Below are 20,536 nucleotides of genomic sequence, written 5' to 3'. Positions count from 1 at the left end.
GGGGGGGGAAAAGAGTGAAAATAAAAGAGTCCAATTGCCCCCCGAAACAATGCCAGAACAGGTCAGAAGCACAGAGGGTAAGAAATAAGCTCCGAGTCCTCTCTACAAATGCTCGCAGTTTAGGTAAAAAAATCAATGAACTTGGGTCAATAATGGCATCTGAGAATGTAGATTTAGTGGCTGTTACGGAGACATGGTTTAATGAAAGAAATGACTGGGACATAACCATACCAGGGTACTCTTTATACAGAAGAGACAGAGAAGGCAAGAAAGGAGGAGGAGTGGCCCTGTATGTGAAAGATAGCATTAAATCTAACCTAATACAAGTTGGTGAGGCCAACATAGAGTCAGTTTGGGTTACGTTGCAGTTTGCTAATCATGCAGTAACTCGTGTAGGTGTGATATATAGACCACCTGATCAAGTTAAAGAACTAGATGATCTACTAGTTGAAGAAATAGCTAAAATGACAATGAAAGGAGAAGTTATCATTATGGGAGATTTCAATCTTCCAGATATAAACTGGAAAACCAAAATAGCAAGTTCTACCAGGAGTACAGATATTCTAAATTCCCTACTGGGGTTATCCCTACAACAAATGGTTGAGGAGCCAACCCGGAGGGAGGCCATTTTGGATTTGATATTCACAAATGGGGATTCGGTATATGATGTCATTGTAGGCGAAACCTTAGGATCTAGTGATCACCAGTCAGTGTGGTTTAATATAAGAACTGTGAAAGAGTCCCACCACACAAAAACAAAAGTTTTAGATTTTAGAAAAACAGACTTTTCAAAAATGAAATTAGTCATAAATGAGTCCTTATCAGACTGGAACGGATTACATGGAGTCCAGGAGAAATGGGACTACTTAAAAGGTGGATTATTAAAGGCAACAGAAAATTGCATTAGACTTGTCAGTAAAAGCAAAAAAAGGAAGAGACCACTGTGGTACTCAGCAGAAGTGGCCCAAATCATTAAAAATAAAAAGCTAGCATTTTGTAATTATAAAAAAAACCAGAGCAATGAAGATAAGGAAATCTACAAGATTAGGCAGAAAGAGGCCAAGCAAGTTATAAGAACTTCTAAAGCTCAGGCAGAAGAAAAACTAGCTCAGTCTATGAAAAAAGGGGATAAGACATTCTTCAGATATATAAATGAAAAAAGGAAATTAAAACAAGGAATAACTAAATTAAAAATAATGGACGGAAGGTATGTAGAAGAGAATAAAGGGCTAGCCGACTGCCTTAATGAATACTTCTGTTCAGTTTTTACAAAAGAAAAAGAAGGAGAAGGACCTCCACTAGAAAGGATGACTATTAAATCGTTTGATGCATGTGTCTTTACAGAGGAAGATGTTCTAAGTTTGCTGTCTAAAATGAAGACAAATAAGTCACAGGGGCCTGATGAGATACACCCAAAATTATTAAAAGAGCTTAGTGGTGAGCTGGCAAAACCGTTAACAGATTTATTTAACCAATCATTAGTAACAGGAGTCGTCCCGGAAGATTGGAAATTGGCAAATGTCGTGCCCATTCACAAGAAAGGTAGTAAGGAGGAATCGAGCAACTATAGACCAGTGAGTCTGACATCAATAGTAGGCAAATTAATGGAAACCCTATTAAAGGATAGGATTGTGGAACATCTAAAATCCCATGGATTGCAAGATGAAAAACAGCATGGGTTTACTTCAGGGAGATCATGTCAAACAAATCTTATAGATTTTTTTGACTGGGTGACTAAAATAATAGACGGTGGAGGTACAGTAGACATCGCATATCTAGATTTTAGTAAGGCTTTTGACACTGTCCCACATAGAAGACTTATCAATAAACTGCAGTCATTGAGCATGGACTCCCATATTGTTGAGTGGATTAGGCAGTGGCTGAGTGACAGACAACAGAGGGTTGTAGTCAATGGAGAACATTCAAAACAAGGTCATGTTACCAGTGGGATTCCACAGGGATCTGTACTGGGACCAATTTTGTTTAATATCTTCATAAGTGATATTGCAAAAGGCCTCGATGGTAAGGTTTGTCTTTTTGCTGATGACACAAAGATATGTAACAGGGTTGATGTTCCTGGAGGGAAATGCCAAATGGAAAAGGATTTAGGAAAACTAGAAGAATGGTCAGAACTCTGGCAACTGAAATTTAATGTGGATAAGTGCAAGATAATGCACCTGGGGCGTAAAAACCCAAGGGCAGAATATAGAATATTTGACACAGTCCTGACCTCAGTATCTGAGGAAAGGGATTTAGGAGTAATTATTTCAGAAGACTTAAAGGTGGGAAGACAATGTAATAAAGCAGCACGAAATGCCAGCAGAATGCTTGGATGTATAGGGAGAGGTATAAGCAGTAGAAAGATTGAAGTGCTTATGCCGCTGTACAGATCACTGGTGAGACCTCACTTGGAGTATTGTGCGCAGTACTGGAAGCCATATCTCCAGAAGGATATAGATACTCTAGAGAGAGTTCAGAGAAGAGCTACTAAACTGGTCCATGGATTGCAGGATAAAACTTACCAGGAAAGGTTAAAAGACCTTAATATGTATAGCTTGGAAGAAAGAAGAGACCGAGGGGATATGATAGAAACTTTTAAATACATAAAGGGAATCAACTCGGTAAAGGAGGAGAGCATATTTAAAAGAAGAAAAACTACCACAAGAGGACACAGTTTTAAATTAGAGGGGCAAAGGTTTAAAAGTAATATAAGGAAGTATTACTTTACTGAGAGAGTAGTGGATGCATGGAATAGCCTTCCTGCAGAAGTGGTAGCGGCAAATACAGTGAAGGAGTTTAAGCATGCATGGGATAGGCATAAGGCTATCCTTCATATAAGATAGGGCCAGGGACTATTCATAGGATTCAGATATATTGGGCAGACTAGATGGGCCAAATGGTTCTTATCTGCCGACACATTCTATGTTTCTATGTTTCTATTGAGAGACAGCGTGTTTCGGGGTGCGCATGACCCCTTTATCAAGTCTGGTGTGCTGCAGCTGCAGGTGCAGCTGGATGTTTGCTGTTAGTTTAATGCTCCCCGGTCACTTTTACTGACAATATAGTACAATGCTTTGCCAGAGATGAATTAGATTTGGCTGAAGCTCTGTGGCTTTGCTATTATACTTGGTCAGGTAATGCTGTTGCGGTGTTGAGGCTGATGTAGCTGGAGTATTCTGACCCGGCTACTGCACGTGGTGTGTGCTGTAAGGACACAGTCTGCTCCCTGCGAAGAAAATACAGTTTGACTGATTCCGACTCTTCCAGGATGGCCATTTTTGAGCAGGACGTATGCAGGCAGATTTTTCATCACCCTGACCTCCAGTTCACAGTTATCGGCTCGCCAGTCCAGGTATACTCAGGCGGTCGGAATTCAGATAATTTCCCCCCTGCTACTCATACTGCAATGTCCCGTCCTGTATGAACGTCAAATCTCACCATCCACGGCTGTACTAGTGTGATGGTGGCTCCACTGTCCCGGAGCCATTGAGTGGGGCATCCATTCACTTTCACCGGCTGCCTATGGTGTTGGTGGTTATCTAGAGCGGCTGCCTGCACAGGGTCCACTTCACGAAGCACTTCAAACTCCTCCTCATGCCATCTTCCTACCATCATTACCGGGGACTCCACTACAAAATGGGCTGCTGCTCTCTGGGGCCTGCTGTAGCTCGGTTCCACTGCGGAGACCATGGACGATTTCAGGGGCAGTTGCGCAGTATGTCCTGTCTGATTGCATGTATAGCACCTTTTCTCATCCGATTCGAGAAGGGTTGCAGGCAGGGTTTGTTGTTACTGGGGGATGAGGTATCACCGCCTGAAATGGTCTGCTGACTGGTCGAGCTTCAGGTCGAGGGGGTCTCCTGGTATCAATATACTGATTTGCCAGGACTGCAGCTTCATTGATGTTAAGAGGTCTTCGGTCCTTCACCCAATCCCTAATTACGACTGGCAACTGGTCGTATAGCTGCTCCATTAGGTTGAGCTGGGCAGCTTCCGCCATGGTGGTGCCTGCGAACCAGGCATCCCCGGCTCGGGCCATATGGTGTGCTACTTTTGTATACGGCTGCTTGGCTTCCTTCAGGGGTGATATTATAGCGGGCTAGGATCCTCTCCTTCACCCGCTCGTAGTTTATTCTGTCTTCCACAGGAGTAGATTTGAGGGCACTCAAAGCCCGACTAGAGAGTTTACTGATCAGGATCATAATCCAGTCAGCCTCTTCTACTCCCTGCATGTCACACTGCGTCACAGTTCCAGGTACGCATAAATGTCTTCCTGGCCATCCTGGAAGAGTCGGAATCAGTCAAACTGTATTTTCTTCGCAAATTTGAATACTGCCCCTGCCGCTCATCACTTATCGGGACAAATCAGACTCCTACAAAGTGGTTGATACAAATTCTTTGTGTTAATTAAGGTTCTTGCCATTCTGCTTACCTCAAAATGAGTGCTGCCTGATTCTTGGGGTAAAGCTAACAGCGGTTGGAATACGTTCCATTTGGGAAGCCATATCACTGAACAGGTGCCCAGTTGGGATACCAGGGAGTATGTCACAATTGGTGGCAAGCGGTGGGATGCTTCCCTGCACTTGGAACATCCAGACCAACACCGGGACATCATCGGAGGAGGATCGATATAGCAGCCTGAAGTGAAGTACACTGAAGGACTTACTTGAGTCCCGAGGAATCAGTGGAAGCTGCAAACCTAAGGCATCTCTCATAGCAGAACTCCTAGAAGTAGATCGCACCAGAGAGCTCCAGCGGGATATCCAGTGGAAGTTATCCCTGTATAGCACTCCACCTGACTCAGATACCATCACCAAACTTATCTTGGAGGCTACCAACCTCAGACAGGCAGAGTTTCAACGAGCAGGGGACCAACAGACAGTAGCTTGTAGTGCAAAAAAATATTCGAATCACTGCCGATTAGCGCAATCGCAAATATATTGGAGAACTTTACTCTATATGCATATAAAGCTATTGTAATGTTCTGCTGTGCCAACCATTTTCTCTAGTCTCAGGAGAAACTCATGAAACTTCTAGCAGCTTGAAAAATGGAGCCAAAGTGACCCACGCCTGTATTTTGCGTTACTAATTCTCATTACGCGATTTTTACATTGCCGATTTTTCGCATTCAATAAAATAATCTCGGATTTGCAAATATATGACGAATATTCTACAAAATATTTGTGAAATATTTGAATATAGCCCCTGCCTCTCATCACAAGGAATAAGTCTGTGAGCCTTGATGTATAGACAATGGTCAATATTTACTTATGTGAGCACACCTAGAGTTTGGCATAAATTGCACAAAAGTGCACCGAGTGACAGGGTCTAGCCCCTCAATGTGCCTCAGCTCCACAGCTTTCCAGTGCTGGCCTTTACCATCGGTGTGCTGAAACCCTGATTTGCTTATATAATATAATCTTTTTTTTTCTTCAGAACACTGCACCCAATTTTAACAAGACAATTAGAAGGATTAACCCTACCAGACAGTATGCCTTGTTTTATATGGTTGATTCTGTTGACAGGTGCTCTTTAAGGACTTATACCTTTCCAGATTTATTCTAGAGTTTTATATTTCATGACTATCCCTAGAAAGAACAAAAATAAGCAGCATTTTACTTATTTAGTGCCATGATCATGCCGTAGAAAAACTCAATATATGTGGTATCATAAATACCATATTTGCACAAAAATTATTTTTTTAGCTTAATTTTAAATGTTCAATGTCACAGGTACAAGCCAAGGTTATTAACCTCTTAACCCCCCACGACTTACCTTTACATATAGAAAGTTAAGCGGTTGTATAGTGCGGGCTCACGTGCTAAGCTCACTCCATACACTGCGGATACCAGCTATAAAATCCAGCAGGCCAGGATGACTCCAATCTTGGTCATTTATAAAACCGTGGCATCTGTTTGGTGAGATAGAGGGAGAGGGCTCCCTCTGCCGTCGAATTGGAACTCTTACAGCAAAAATTACAGAGTTTCAATTGGTTGCTATGGCAGCCTGGGGCCTTGTGAAGGCTCCCAAAGTATTTATCTGTCTGAATAGCTATTCCAGAGGCGCAGCCTGACATGCAGCCTATAAAAATACCATAGACTGTAGTGTTATATTGAAGTCTATGGGACAAGCAATCAGAAGATTGCATGTTGAAGTCCACAAGGGGACCAAAAAGTACCATAGTAGTATTAAAAATAAAAATTCTATTCACCCCCTTTCCCAATTTTACATATAAAAAAAAAGATACAGAAATAAACATAGGTATCACCATACATCATGTACGCTAAATAGTACGCTAAATAGAAAATAATTGCTGTTTTTTAGTCATGTTGCAAAGAAAACATTTTTTGGAGGTTTTATTTTGTAAGTAATAAAATATAATAAAAACAATATATATGTTTACTACCGTAATTGTACTCACCCTCAGAATACGATTGTCATGTCTTTTTTGTGAATGCCATCAACACAAACCCGCAAAAACCATGGCAGAATTGCAGGGATTTTTTTTGTCTGTTTTTTTTTCCAATTTCAAACCACAAAGAATTTTATTCCAATTTTCCAATTTAAGCTATAGTAAATTAAATGGCACAATTAAAAATATATTTCCCCAAAAATGAAGCCGTCATATACTCATATTGCTACCTGATCGAAAAAATTTGAATAAGTTATGGCTCTTGGTAGATGAGAAGTAAAAAACGAAAATACAAGAGAAAAAATTGGCTATGCCCTCCAAGCAGTTACCTGAGTCTGCTTGTAACAATTTCTAGGGTGTTTAGTTATTACACTTGTTTTATTAAAAAGAAATTGAATTAAAGAGAACACTTAATTATAGTTTATTTCCTCTATATTGATACAGTCTTACAAATGAGTTCATAAGCCCAAAATTCTCATTTCCTTCCAGAAATGACTCTGGGGAAGAGCTACAATACAGCTTTTCAGACACAGGGAAATAAATACTAAATATCCAAGGGTAAATTAGATAGATTGTAGTAGGTATGTAATTCAACAGGCTTAAAGAACAATACTGTACAGTTTGATTAATATACACTAGACCTAATCTGGGACAATGTCATAATAAAGTGAATCATTGCAAGACTATTTATTAAAAACGAGTAGGTAATTAAGCTTTAAATGTTTCACATTTCTACTTCCATCTGAGTTGACTCAAGGAAAGTTAAACAAAGAGGCGACATCTATGATATCAACTGGAGGTGAGCAGTATAATCTATGACAGAAGAGCAATCAAGTTTCCTACTAGATCAACATGACCCTTTGTTTGAATAAATTGAACTATATAACCTCTAGCCTTGGAACCAAGAATGTGTTTGTTTTTGGACTTTTCATTTAGGTGCTTTTTTCTTTTTTTCCATAACTTGTTACTTTACCAAGTTAAATTACAGACAAAATAGCATAGAACATATAAATAGCATAGAACATATAAAACATATAAAACCAGAGCTAAGACCAGAGAGATTAATAAGATTAATATATTTACATTATTGAGGTATTTTTATTTTTTCCATTTGAGTGTTCCATTTGCAGTATGCCATTTATAATGTTTAAAATATAAGAGTGAAACTGGATGGCACATCCTCAATACTATGCTGTTATCTAATAACTGCCTTCTCAGCATAATTAACATCGCTTCTCAGCACAATTTATCGTATACCTACCCCAATGTTGCATGCTGTACATGAGGCATTAGTTTACAATTTGATCAAAAAGCATAGGCCCACTCACCACGACAAGGTTGCCTCTTTGAATGGGACCCTATTCTAAATTTGGCGCAGCGCTGCGTGGCGTCCACCGGTGCCACAGACCAACAGGCAGCAGGACCTAGCAGTCAACAGCGCCCCCGCTGTCTGGCAAAGCCACCCTGGCACTGGGCCCCACCATCCCACCAGCACAGCACCAAAGCAACAATGGCCACCATATAGCACTGCACCATGTGAACAGGTGTGAAACTCACCTTATCACATACTCTCAGGAACTCCAACTGAGAGGAGGCAGGAATTTATACACCCTTAGGGCTCATGCACACGACCGTTGTTGTTTTGCGGTCCATTTTTCACAGATCCGTTTGTCTGTATCTGTTTTTTTTCTCTCTGATTTAAGTCCTCTTCCGTTCTGTTATTCCACAAAACATATCCGTATGGTTTCTGTATTTGATCCGTTTTTTGTGGATCGTAAACGGAAACAGTAACTTATTAATCACCAAACACATGAGCAAAATGGGCTGGGCATAGTATTTCTACAGTATGGATCCGCAAAATACGGATGACATACGGATGTGTTCCGTGTGTGTTCCATATTTTTTGCAGACCCATTGACTTGAATGGTGCCTCGGACCGTGATTTGCGGACAATAATAGGACATGCACTACTTTTTGCAGAAAGGCCATGCGGACAAACGGAAACGGAATGCACACAGAGTAACTTCAGTATTTTCTACAGCCCTATTGAAGTGAATGGTTCAGCATACGGTCCGCAAAAAAAATGGAACGTAAGCGGAAAGAAAATATGTTCATGTGCATGAGCCCTTAGGCCTATTGCACACAACCGTATGGCTTTTTCAGTATTTTGCGGTCCGCAAAAAACGTATCCGCAAAAAAATTGACGATGTCCGTGTGCATTCTGTTTTTTGTGGAATTGAACAGCTGGCCTCTGATAGAAAAGTACTATCCTTGTCCGTTATGCAGACAATAATAGGACCTGTTTTATCTTTGAACGGAACGCAAATACAGAAACGGAATGCATGCAGAGTACATTCTGGTTTTTTTTGCGGACCCTTCGAAAAGAATGGTTCCATATAGGGTCCGTATATGGAACACAAAAAACGGAATGTAAAAAAAAATTTTTACCAAAAAAAAACGTTTGTGTGCAAAAGGCCTTATGCAGACTACAGCTAATCAAAAGTGAAACTGGATCGTGCATCCTCAATACTATGCTTTTCTCTAATAACTGCTTCTCAGCATAATTAACATTTGAATAGGACCCTACTCTAAATTTGTCGCAGTGCTGCGTGGCGACCACCGGCACGAAAGCACCGCACCAGCAGGCAGCAGGACTTAGCAGTCAAACAGTGCCCCCGCTGTCACCCTGGCACTGGGCCCCACCAACCCACAAGCACAAAACCAAAGCAACAATGGTTGCTATATAGCACTGCACGATGTGAGCAGGTGTGAAACTCACCTTATCACATACTCTCAGGAACTCCAACCGAGAGGAGGTAGGAATTTATACACCCTTAGGCCTCATGCACACGACCGTGCCATTTTTTGCGGTCCGCAAATCGCAGATCCGGAAGCCGCTCGTGTTGCCTTCCGCAATTTGCTGAACGGAACGGGCGCCGGCAATATAAATGCCTATTCTTGTCCGCAAACAAAATAGAACATGTTATATTTTTTTAGCGGGGCCGCGGAACGGAGCCACATCTTTTGCGGCCCCATTGAAGTGAATTGGTCCGCATCCGAACCGCCAAAACGGCAGCTTGGATGCGAACCCAAACAATGGTCGTGTGCATGAGGCCTTATGCAGACACCTGCTAATTAAAAGCACCTGGGCCAAATGGGGAGGAGTGCTGATACCAGAGGGGGAAAAAGCATATATTCTTCAAAACTTGTAAAATATAAGAGTGAAACTGGATCACACATCCTCAATACTATGCTTCTATCTAGGTTCCGATTCAAAGAGGCAACCTTGTCGCGGTGAGTGGGCCTATGCTTTTTGATCAAATTGTATACTAATGCCTCATGTACAGCATGCAACATAGGGGTAGGTATACAATAAATTGCGCTGAGAAGCAATGTTAATTATGCTGAGAAGCAGTTATTAGATAACAGCATAGTATTGAGGATGTGCGATCCAGTTTCACTCTTATATTTTACACATTTATAATGTTTATCTTCATTCATTTACAGTATTTCTATAGTGCATTGCTTTCAAAACTATTTTTTCCCAGTGGTATTAATTTTTTCCCTTACTTTTGCAGTTCTACGAGCACAGCTCTTGTCCATGGAAAAATCTGGAGAATGGTGGCAGTTTACAGCCTCAGTTATTACAGTATACAGGCAGAGAAGGGTGCCAATTCGCCGCGGTGATCAACCTCTTTGGGTTCCAGATCAAGATTTAGCATGTGACTGCCTCCGTGTGCAAGTGGGCAAGTCTTACTTGATTATTGGAAATGATGAGGAGTCTCCAGATCCAGCAAGATTAATCTTAGATAAAAATAGCCTTGCACTTCCATGGCGTGATGTTTGGGCACATAAACTGAGGAGATTTCAGCAGCAAGATCGTCGTGGAAAATGCCGAGTAGGATAATTAGTTTTTTTTTTTTTTTTTTATCAAATGAAGATTAGTATAAATTGTCTCAGAACAACATCTCATTTAGTTTGAAACAATAATGAGGGTCTGCTAACTGCAATTATTGCTACCTCTATATTATAATACTTGTCTACTGGTAAATTCAGCAACAGCCTAATGCATATAGTCTTAAGGTGCAAAATATTTTACATTATATTATGTTTGCAGAAAAAATATGCTGTTTGAAATACAGATTATACTTTGTGTGATGATATGAAAACCTTTCTGTCTCTGTTTTGGAATCTTGGAAGCTAAACTAGTGCTGTTTTCCAAAAACAGTTACCCGTGACCCATAATTCTTCTAATAAATTAGTGCTATAAAATCAATAGTACACATTATACCTAGCAATCAGTGGGTTATATAGGTAAGTCTTATACTCAGAATCTGTTACTAGCATAGGCACCTTGTAATTATATATTACAAATACGGCAAAAAGCCAGAAGTCACTTTGAGTGTGAACCTACTGTGGTACAACTGTTGCAATATCTCATGGACCATATTGTGTTACCACTGTTGAAGAAAATAAAAGTCACTTGTTATAAAGAAAAAGATCTGTAAGATCAACAATGAAGCCCCCTTACATTTGATGTAGTTGGCAGGATCTCTGAACCACATTGGCAAAATCACCAGTGGTTAATCATGAAGACAATGGTGTGGAAACCACATCAATCGTTGCCTATGCTCTGGAAATGGTATGGAACTCTCTGCGATTTTGAGAAGAAAAGGCTCATAATTGATTATTGATATATAAAATTCACAGAGAAAGGGGAGACTCATACCAGATGATGCCTGGTGGAAGACACTGTCAGACATACATTGCTCAGAGACAGTCATGCAGGGAACACTGTTTGCTAGAATGAAAGGCCTTGTGAAGATGTTTACGGAGAGTCTGTCAAAGGTTGTTACTCGGCAAAATTGTTCACAGCCTTAGGTAGGCAATAGAAAGCTGACTAAAGTAGGAAATTAGGAAAGTATCCAGTGAGTGGTAAGAGAGATAGACTATTACAGCTTGGGAGCCTTTGCTGGATCAGCATGGGTAAGCCCAGAGTTAAAGAGAGACCAGCAGTTAATGATAGACGGGTCATCCTGAAACCAAATCCAAGAAAGTGCTCAAAAGGGACAGCAACAAGTCCAACTGGTTCTTGAAAGATAAGCCAAGTGTTAAAGAGTAATCCCTTCTTTTGAATGATGATCCAAGTGTTGTGCTGTATCATGTAAATTAGAGTTGACCTGTGTGATATTACTACTGATATTACTGTTTTTATTCCTGCTATTACAATTAAGCTGAACAGTCCTTAAAAAAGTTGTGAATTTTATCGATTATGGGTTTGTGTTGGCCACATTCATGATGTTCAGTTGGGTAATTGGCCAATTCCATTAAAATAATTATGAGGATCTACGGGGGTGCAGGACATCATCTATACTAAGTGACTGGTGAAACACTTCAAATAGCATTTAGGCAGGATAGGCTATGGCATTTAGTAGCCTCCTAAAGACCCACAACTACATAATTGAAAAGGGGGAAAACTTTGGATATAACCTGACTGGTGAACCTTATGGTGCCTGGTCCCAGTCAAGAAGAACTCAAAGAGTTATTGTGACACTGTTGAAAGAAGTTATAAATGATTTGTTTAACCAGAAAGGCCTGCATCATCCCATAAAGAAACCACCCTTACCAGATATGGTACCTCTTGAGTATATTAACCAAAAAGCACAATGTGAATATAACCTGAACCTCTTTGGAGTCTGTCCTAGCAACAGATTTCCCTCATTTTTAATTAAGCACTACACTTGAAAGCTGACTAAATACAAAAATAATTTAGTTAAACGTGGTTAAACACTGGACAACACTTTTATAAACCATGTTGTACTATATACAATTCCATAAATGGTTATGCTAGAATGGTAGAGATAAATTATACATATGATGTGCAGTGGTATTTTTCTGTTAGGAAGTATTTTGGATTAGAACTACCGTATATATTTTAGCAATTGCTGATTATTACAGAATTTGTTCTATGGGTAAAATTGTAAACTCACATTCTTGGTAAAATTAAACCTATTGAGACCTATGTATTACACCTACAGGAACTTTTATGATATCATATTCTAAATCCAAAGCCATTAATATAAAGTTGGTCCCCACTTTATAGCTAAAACAGCTTACACCCTTCTGGGAAGGCTACAAGATTATGGACTGTGCCTGGGGGAATGTTTGCCCATTTGTGAGGTCAGACACTAATGTCAGATGAGAAGGTCTGGCTTGTAATCTCTACTCTAATGCAACCCAACGTTGTTCAATGGGGTTGAAGTCAGGGCTCTGTGTGGACCAGCCAAGTTCTTGCTTTGCTCACTAAGACACAGTCATGCTGGAACAGGAAAGAGCCTTCCCCAAATTGATTCCACAAAGTTGGATGCATACAATTTGGTTTGGTTAACTGAAGCATTAAAATTTCCTTTTCTGGAACTATGAGACTTAGGCCAACCACTGACAAACAACCCTCCACCTAACTTTAGATTTGAATTGAGAATGCACTCAGGCAATTAGCTATCTGTAAAATTCTGTGAGATCCTCACAAATTATTTCACAAGTGTTTGTAAAGGCAGACAGCAAGGCTAGGGGCTGGATTTTATACACATGTGGCAATGAGACTAACTGAAACAATATAATTAAGTGATTAGGAGGTATGTCCCAATACTTTTGTCCATATGGGGGATAATTATCAAAACTGATGCTAAGGAAAACCGACATATCTGTATTTGTCTGGCCAAATCCCAGCACATTTGTCAGGTAGTGGCCAGATCTCTGCCAGACCCCAATATAGTATACCTACATACCTGCCAGAACTAATGTCAGCTCATAGAAACCAATAAATTCTACCTTTGACTTTTCAGAGCGCCCTTGGAAAATGAATATGATTGGTTGTTATGGGCAACTAAGCCAGTTTAACTTTTTACCAGTTTTGATAAATCTTATAAAATATTATAAAAAATCAGGAGATAGAAGACATCACAGAAATTGTAATCAAGAATTTTAAGCAAAATACCAACTTTGCAGGAAATGTTTATTTTGTTTAATTCTTACTTTTTCAATATGATGGTGATGTTGATGTTGATAAGCTGTAATAGGCTTATTTGGGTAAGTATTACTGTTGACAAAGAACCTGTACACAATTTTACGTCTTCATGGACTATTATACCTATGACAGGAGTTTGACATACAAATGTACAGTAAGTACAGTAATAAGAAAAATTTTATATTTCAGAGCTTGCCACATATCAATGGATATTTCATATACCATATTTTACATATATTTCACATATATAAGTATAAGGTATTGTTACAAAAAATGCCAACACTGATATGTCTGGATTTCATTTAAAGTGGTTGTCTCTGGGGAGACAAAATAATAATAAACCAATATATAAATAAATGTATAATTAACTTTAAAAGGGTATCCCCGGATTTTAATATTATGAGATCAGCAGGGGTCACCCCGAACCCTCTTTCATGAGAAGCAGTGCTGCAGAATTCAGATACATCCAATACAAAATGGACAGTGTGGTATAGTTCTAGTGATGACTTCTGGCGCTGGAATTACCCCAAAACAGCTGATCACAGGGGTGTCAGGTCTTGGAATACCTCCGATCTCATATTGGTGGTCTATGCTGAGGATAGGCAGATCGATATAAAAAAAACTGGAATACTTTTTTTGCTAGTTGAACAGGCTCATTTTATTTAGGAGTAATTAGTGTAGTAAATTTAAATGGCTTCCATCCTGTTAAACAGTAAGATATTGTACCTGTCCTAGAATGTAACTAGGATGGTACTGTGGGAGACTGTGTATGAGGGAAGGGGGTCTGTTATAGTATAACCTGTGGAGATGAGGGCTGTAATACATTGTTTCTGGTCAGACTGACTGGACTGGAACTATTGAGGTCATTTATCAAATTGGTGTAAAGTATAACTGGTTTATTTGCCCATAAGAATCAGATTCCACCTTTCATTTTTGACAGCTCCTTTAGAAAATAAAAGGTGAAATCTGATTGGTTGATCTGGGTAACTAAGCCAGTTCTACTTTACACCATTTTGATATCAATCCTGACAGGATTGTGGATGCACAGATTTGCTGCTCCTGCTAATCCTGTCAGGCTTCCTGAGCACATAGTTCACATGCAGTAAGCCTGACCAGGAACCATATATTACATCTTCATCCCCCATAAATGATAGAATAGGCCTCCCCTTTTCACACACACAGGCCTCTAGCCTTGTCCTAGTTACATTTTAGGGCAGTCATTTTAAATTACTAAACTAACTACCCTTAGATAAAAAGAGCATGTTCTGCTAAATAAAGTTATTTGCAACTTTAATTATAATTACATGTTTTTTTTCCCCAGAGAACTCCTTTAAAGGGGTTCTCCAGGAATGAACATACTTAAATATTATTTTATAATAAATATATTCACAACTACCTTTCATTACTTAGAATGGCTTGTTTTGTCTAGGGATCAATCATTAGGAGAAATAAAATGGCCACCATCCTATCAGTACACACAAAACCTGTCCCAGGAGGACAGGTTACTTCACCACAATGAGTCATAGAGCTGCCTCATCCTCCTCTCTTTTTTGCTTGTCAGGAATCATGATCCTTAATACAGTTGGGAATGGAGATGATGAGGAAACATGAAAGGAGGGTGAGGTGTGGATAATGAGCAGCAGCACTTTTATGCAGTCCCATTACTACAATCTGTCCTGTCCATCCTCTCTGTACTTCATGTCTCCTCATGAATAAATTCCCCAGAGATTCAGATGAAGATCTGATCATCTGTATTCAGGATCATTATCCCTGACAAGTAGAGAGGAGGAGGAGGAGGCAGCTCTTTACCTCAGTGTTGTAAAGTAACTTGTCCTCATGTGTGATCAGGACAAGTTTTGTGTGAACTAATGGGACAGCGGCTGTTTTATTTCCCCTGATGATTGCTCCCCAGACAAAATGAGCTATTATAAATAATGAAAGGTATTTCAGAATATATTTATAAGGGTACTTTCACACTTGCGGCAGAGTGATCCGACAAGCAGTTCCGTCGCCGGCAATCTGCATGCAAACGGAAAGAATTTGTAGACGGATCCGGATGCGGCTCCGTCTTACAAATGCATTGCAAGATCGGATAGGTCTCTCCATTTGTCATCCAGAGAAATGGATCCGTTATATATTTTTTTCAAATTCTTACTGGTCTGCGCATGCGCAGACCGTAAGAATGGATCCGGCTTTGCGGTATTTTGAATTCCGGATCCGGCACTAATAAATTCCCATGGAAAAAAATGCCGGCCTTCAGGCAAGTGTTCCGTTTTTTTTTGCCGGAGATAAAACCGCAGCATGCTGTGGTATTATCTCCGTCCTCAACAGTCAAAATGACTGAACTGAAGACATCCTGATGCATCCTGAACGGATTGCTCTCCATTCAGAATGCATGGGGATAAAACTGATCAGTTCTTTTCCAGTATAGAGCCCCTAGGACGGAACTCTGCCGGAAAAGAGAAACGCTAGTGTGATAGTACCCTTATAAAGTAATATTCAAGTATTTTCATTTTCTTACTTCCTGGAGAACCCCGTTATGGTTCAGGTTTATATCAAATGTGTGGGCCCGAACCCTGTATGGTGGTCCAGAAGTCTGTGCGGATTCCATTTAAACAAATATTGCCTGTCGGTGTGACTAATTTTGCAAAATAAAACATGAATTGGATTTTATACATACATGAATAAAATCGGAAAGGAAACAGATAGAGGTGCCTTATGGGCCCATAACAGTCTATTTAACAAACAAACAAAAAAAACATGAATCTGTAATACCTCTGCGAACATACGGCCTATTTTAGGAAACACCTCCTTTCTTGGCTTAAATGATGTGATTCCATGGACCTATGACCGTAAAATGAAGCTAATTCTTTAAAGGGTCTTTAAATGGAATCTGTCACCAGGATCTTGGACTATTATATGCAGTAATAGATGAAATGTATTGCAGACAAGGAGTCTAGATTGCTACTTTTTATTTTCCTACCTGTTACTCTGCTGTCAACATTTAAAGAGGTTATCCAAAGTGTTAAACATGCCCCCCCAATGCCTGGGCCCCTCATATAGATTATACATACCTGGCTCCCCAACACTTGTGTCGCTCCTGATCCCTGCACGGCCTCCGCTGCATCTTCCCATTGCGTGGATCAAAATACCTCTGCATAGGTGACGCTAGGGAGGCTCGTCCCCGTCGGGGCCTGCTATTGGCTGCCCCCCCCTTCCCGTTTCCGGATGTTCTGATCCGTGCGACAGGGAGATGAAGCAGCAGTCATGCAGGGATCAGGAGCAACGCAGATGCTGGGGAGTGGGGTAAGTATGATCTATATGAGGGGTCCGGGCTTTGGGGGGCATGTTCTACACTTTGGATAACCCCTTTAAAGCTGCGCTGAGATATGTACATTGTCAGAACTGCTGTGCATGTGCACACAAGTCCTCTCCATTATGTTGGCAAAGCACTAAATTCCAGAGTCTGTATTTTAGTGCTGACAGAGGGGAACAGAAGGTAGTAGTAAAATTAAAAATGGTGATCTGGGCTCCTTATGTGCAATACTACTATGCAATACTATGAATTACTGCAGATAATAGTCCAAAATCATACTGACAGATTCCCTTTAAAGGGCTTGTTCCCACGAAAAGTATTACTAAGCAATGAATGGGGCATTTCAATTAAAGTATTATTGTAATATGCATACAATAAAATGTTTTTATATACATTACATTATTTTAGTAGTGTCCCCTGCTGTTTATTCTGCGGCCAAAATTCTGGTCCACTTCATGCAGTGGGGGACCGACTGAGTGCCCATTAGCTTCCATGCTCCCTTCCTCCGCTCAATAATGATTACATAATAAAGCAAGTGATGCAGTCCAGAAGCTTTTCATTCAGCCATCCCTACTACAAAATTCTAAGTATATAGGTATATCTCTCTCTAAACATTGGAGTAGAAAACTGAAAGAGGACAGGGGTATTTTCTATGCATGGGAGGAAGACAGGAAAACAGAGGTTCCGTAACTTGACTACAGTGCGCTCCTTGGAAATGCAAGTAATTGATGGTCACATGCAATGAGCTGCTGCCTGTCCACAGAAAGTGAAGAGATCAGAACCACAGAGCGATTATTAAAGCCATTCTATAGGGTGAAAAGCAGCAGTGTTTTTACATTGATATGGTTAAAGGGAACATGTAATTTATACTTTTAAATTCCTGCTCATTCTGGGCTTTTGAAGTGAAGGAGATGGTCCTATCAGTGATTGACAGCCTTCCCTCTATGTCTGTGTATACACAGATAGCTGTCAATCACTGATAGGACCACCTCCTTGACTTCAAAGCTCAGAATGAGCAATTTAAATGAATACATTTTTTACTAAATCTTTTCCAATAAAACTATATATTAATCTGCTCAGCTCCTGCTGCTCTATAACATGCTGCCTGCAGCTGACATTGCATTTTCATGGTGACAAGTTGTCCTTAAAATTATAGTCTACATTACTCTAGATTTTTTTAATTTGTGGGATAACTCCTATAACCTTTATGCACGCTATGGCATATCTGTACATCATACTTTGTTTGGCCTAGTGTGTATAATACATACAGTTAGTATGATCACTCAGGTGCAGTAGTTTTTCCCATCTGATGACACATGTCATTGACAGCTACTCTCCTACTGTAATGCATACAACCTACAAAAATCCATCAGATCATCATACCGGTTACCATGCAATATTCCTGAATTGTAAAAAAACACTATCATCACTCATCAATATTGAAGTATTATTAGTACTTAGATATTGGTGGCTTATTCTATGGATAGGCTATCAATATTAGGTTGATGGGGGTCCAGCACCCAACACCCCTGCAATCAGTTTTGGGCAGCCCCAGTTCCAGTACATATACAGCGGATGAAACCAGAATCACCAGGTTCCATCCACTGTGTATTGGCCATGCCAGGGTACTACAGGTTAGCTCCCAAGTCAAATGAATAGTAGCTGGGCTGCTGTACGCAGTCACAGGAAACTACACAGTGGATGGCACCTTCTGTCCATTCTATAGTTTTCAGTGCCAGTGGCTGCCTAAAGCAGCTGGTGGGGGAGGGTGCCAATCTGAAGTCCTGATATATATATATTTTTTTATTTAAGCAGAAAAGTTATTGGAGATAAAAGTTCCTAAAACACAATCAGTACATGACCAAAGTGACTGTCAAAATATGTACAGTCAGGTCCATAAATATTGGGACATCGACACAATTCTAACAACTTTGGCTCTATACACCATCACAATGGATTTGAAATGAAACAAACAAGATGTGCTTTAACTGCAGACTGTCAGCTTTAATTTGAGGGTATTTACATCCAAATCAGGTGAACGGTGTAGGAATTACAACAGTTTGCATATGAACTTCCCACTTGTTAAGGGACGAAAAGTAATGGGACAATTGGCTTCTCGGCTGTTCCATGGCCAGGTGTGTGATATTCCCTCATTATCCCAATTATAATGAGCAGATAAAAGGCCCAGAGTTCATTTCAAGTGTGCTATTTGCATTTGGAATCTGTTGCTGTCAACTCTCAAGATGAGATCCAAAGAGCTGTCACTATCAGTGAAGCAAGCCATCAGAGAGATAGCAAAAACATTAGGCGTGGGCAAAACAACTGTTTGGAACATTCTTAAAAAGAAGGAACGCAGCTGTGAGCTCAGCAACACCAAAAGATTCGGAAGACTACGGAAAACAACTGTGGTGGATGACCGAAAAATTATTTCCCTGGTTAAGAATACACCCTGTTGGGTGTTTTCTTAACACCCAAGAACACTCTCCAGGAGGTAGGTGTATGTGTGTCAAAGTCAACAATCAAGAGAAGACTTCACCAGAGTGAACACAGAGGGTTCACCACAAGATGTAAACCATTGGTGGGTCTCAAAAACAGGAAGGCCAGATTAGAGTTTGCCAAACGAAAAACCCTCACCGTTCTGGAACAACATCCTATGGACAGATGAGACCAAAATCAACTTGTACCAGAGTGATGGGAAGAGAAGAGTATGGAGAAGGAAAGGAACTGCTCATGATCCTAAGCATACCACCTCATCAGTGAAGCATGGTGGTAGTAGTGTCATTGGGTGGGCATGTATGGCTGCCAATGGAACTGGTTCTCTTGTATTTATTGATGATGTGACTGCTGACAAAAGCAGCAGGATGAATTCTGAAGTGTTTCGGGCAATATTATCTGCTCATATTCAGCCAAATGCTTCAGAACTAATTGGACGGCGCTTCACAGTGCAGATGGACAATGACCCAAAGCATACTGCAAAAGCAATCAAATAGTTTTTTGTTAGGCAATGTCCAAGTCAGTCACCTGACCTGAATCCGATTGAGCATGCATTTTACTTGCTGAAGACAAAACTGAAGGGAAAATGCCCCAAGAACAGGCAGGAATGAAACCCAGCGTCTGGTGATGTCTATGCGTTCCAGACTTCAGGCTGTAATTGACTGAAAAGGATTTGCAACCAAGTACTAAAAAGTGAAAGTTTGATTTATGATTATTATTCTGTCCCATTACTTTTGGCCCCTTAACAAGTGGGAGGCACATATGCAAACTGTTGTAATTCCTACACCGTTCACCTGATTTGGATGTAAATACCCTCAAATTAAAGCTGCAGTTAAAGCACATCTAGTTGGTTTCATTTTAAATCCATTGTGGTGGTGTATAGAGCCAAAAATGTTAGAATTGTGTCAATGTCCCAATATTTATGGACCTGACTGTAAGTCGCTGATAACACAAAAATCTAATAAAATATAGTGCTATGGCCATAATAATACATAATAATGCCAAAAAAATAGGTTAGGTTAAATAGGTCAATATTGTGAGTAAAAATGTATACATACAGTAAACAGGGTTATACAAAATGCTATACTGTTATCAGTTATTGCTGTTATCTGGTGTTGAGCGAAGCGCAGCATCCGAAGCAGAATGCGGTCTGAAGTTTAGGAAAACAATTCTAAACAAATCCAAATTTTCTTGCTCTTCATGGTAATGAATCAGTTTTCCTAAAATAACGGCTGCACGTATTAAAACGTAAAAATAAGTGTAGCGGAGACAAGCCCAGGAATATGAG

At 40.1% G+C, this 20,536-nt stretch overlaps 1 protein-coding gene across 1 annotated transcript in view; it reads left to right on the top strand.

Moving 5' to 3' along the window:
* Positions 1 to 10,779, top strand: part of LOC122926662 (netrin-1-like) — a 143,207-nt gene extending 132,428 nt beyond the window's left edge. Inside the window, exon 8 of the mRNA XM_044278106.1 lies at positions 9,991 to 10,779. Within this exon, the coding sequence (XP_044134041.1) occupies positions 9,991 to 10,319 (329 nt within the window). The 3' untranslated portion in view covers positions 10,320 to 10,779. The remainder of the gene's footprint in view (positions 1 to 9,990) is intronic.
* The last annotated feature ends 9,757 nt before the right edge of the window (positions 10,780 to 20,536 follow it).

This window comes from Bufo gargarizans, chromosome 2 (genome assembly GCF_014858855.1).
Source record: "Bufo gargarizans isolate SCDJY-AF-19 chromosome 2, ASM1485885v1, whole genome shotgun sequence".
Lineage (NCBI taxonomy): Eukaryota > Metazoa > Chordata > Amphibia > Anura > Bufonidae > Bufo > Bufo gargarizans.
Note: the sequence above shows the minus strand (reverse complement) of the source record. Positions and strands in the feature narration are given on the sequence as shown.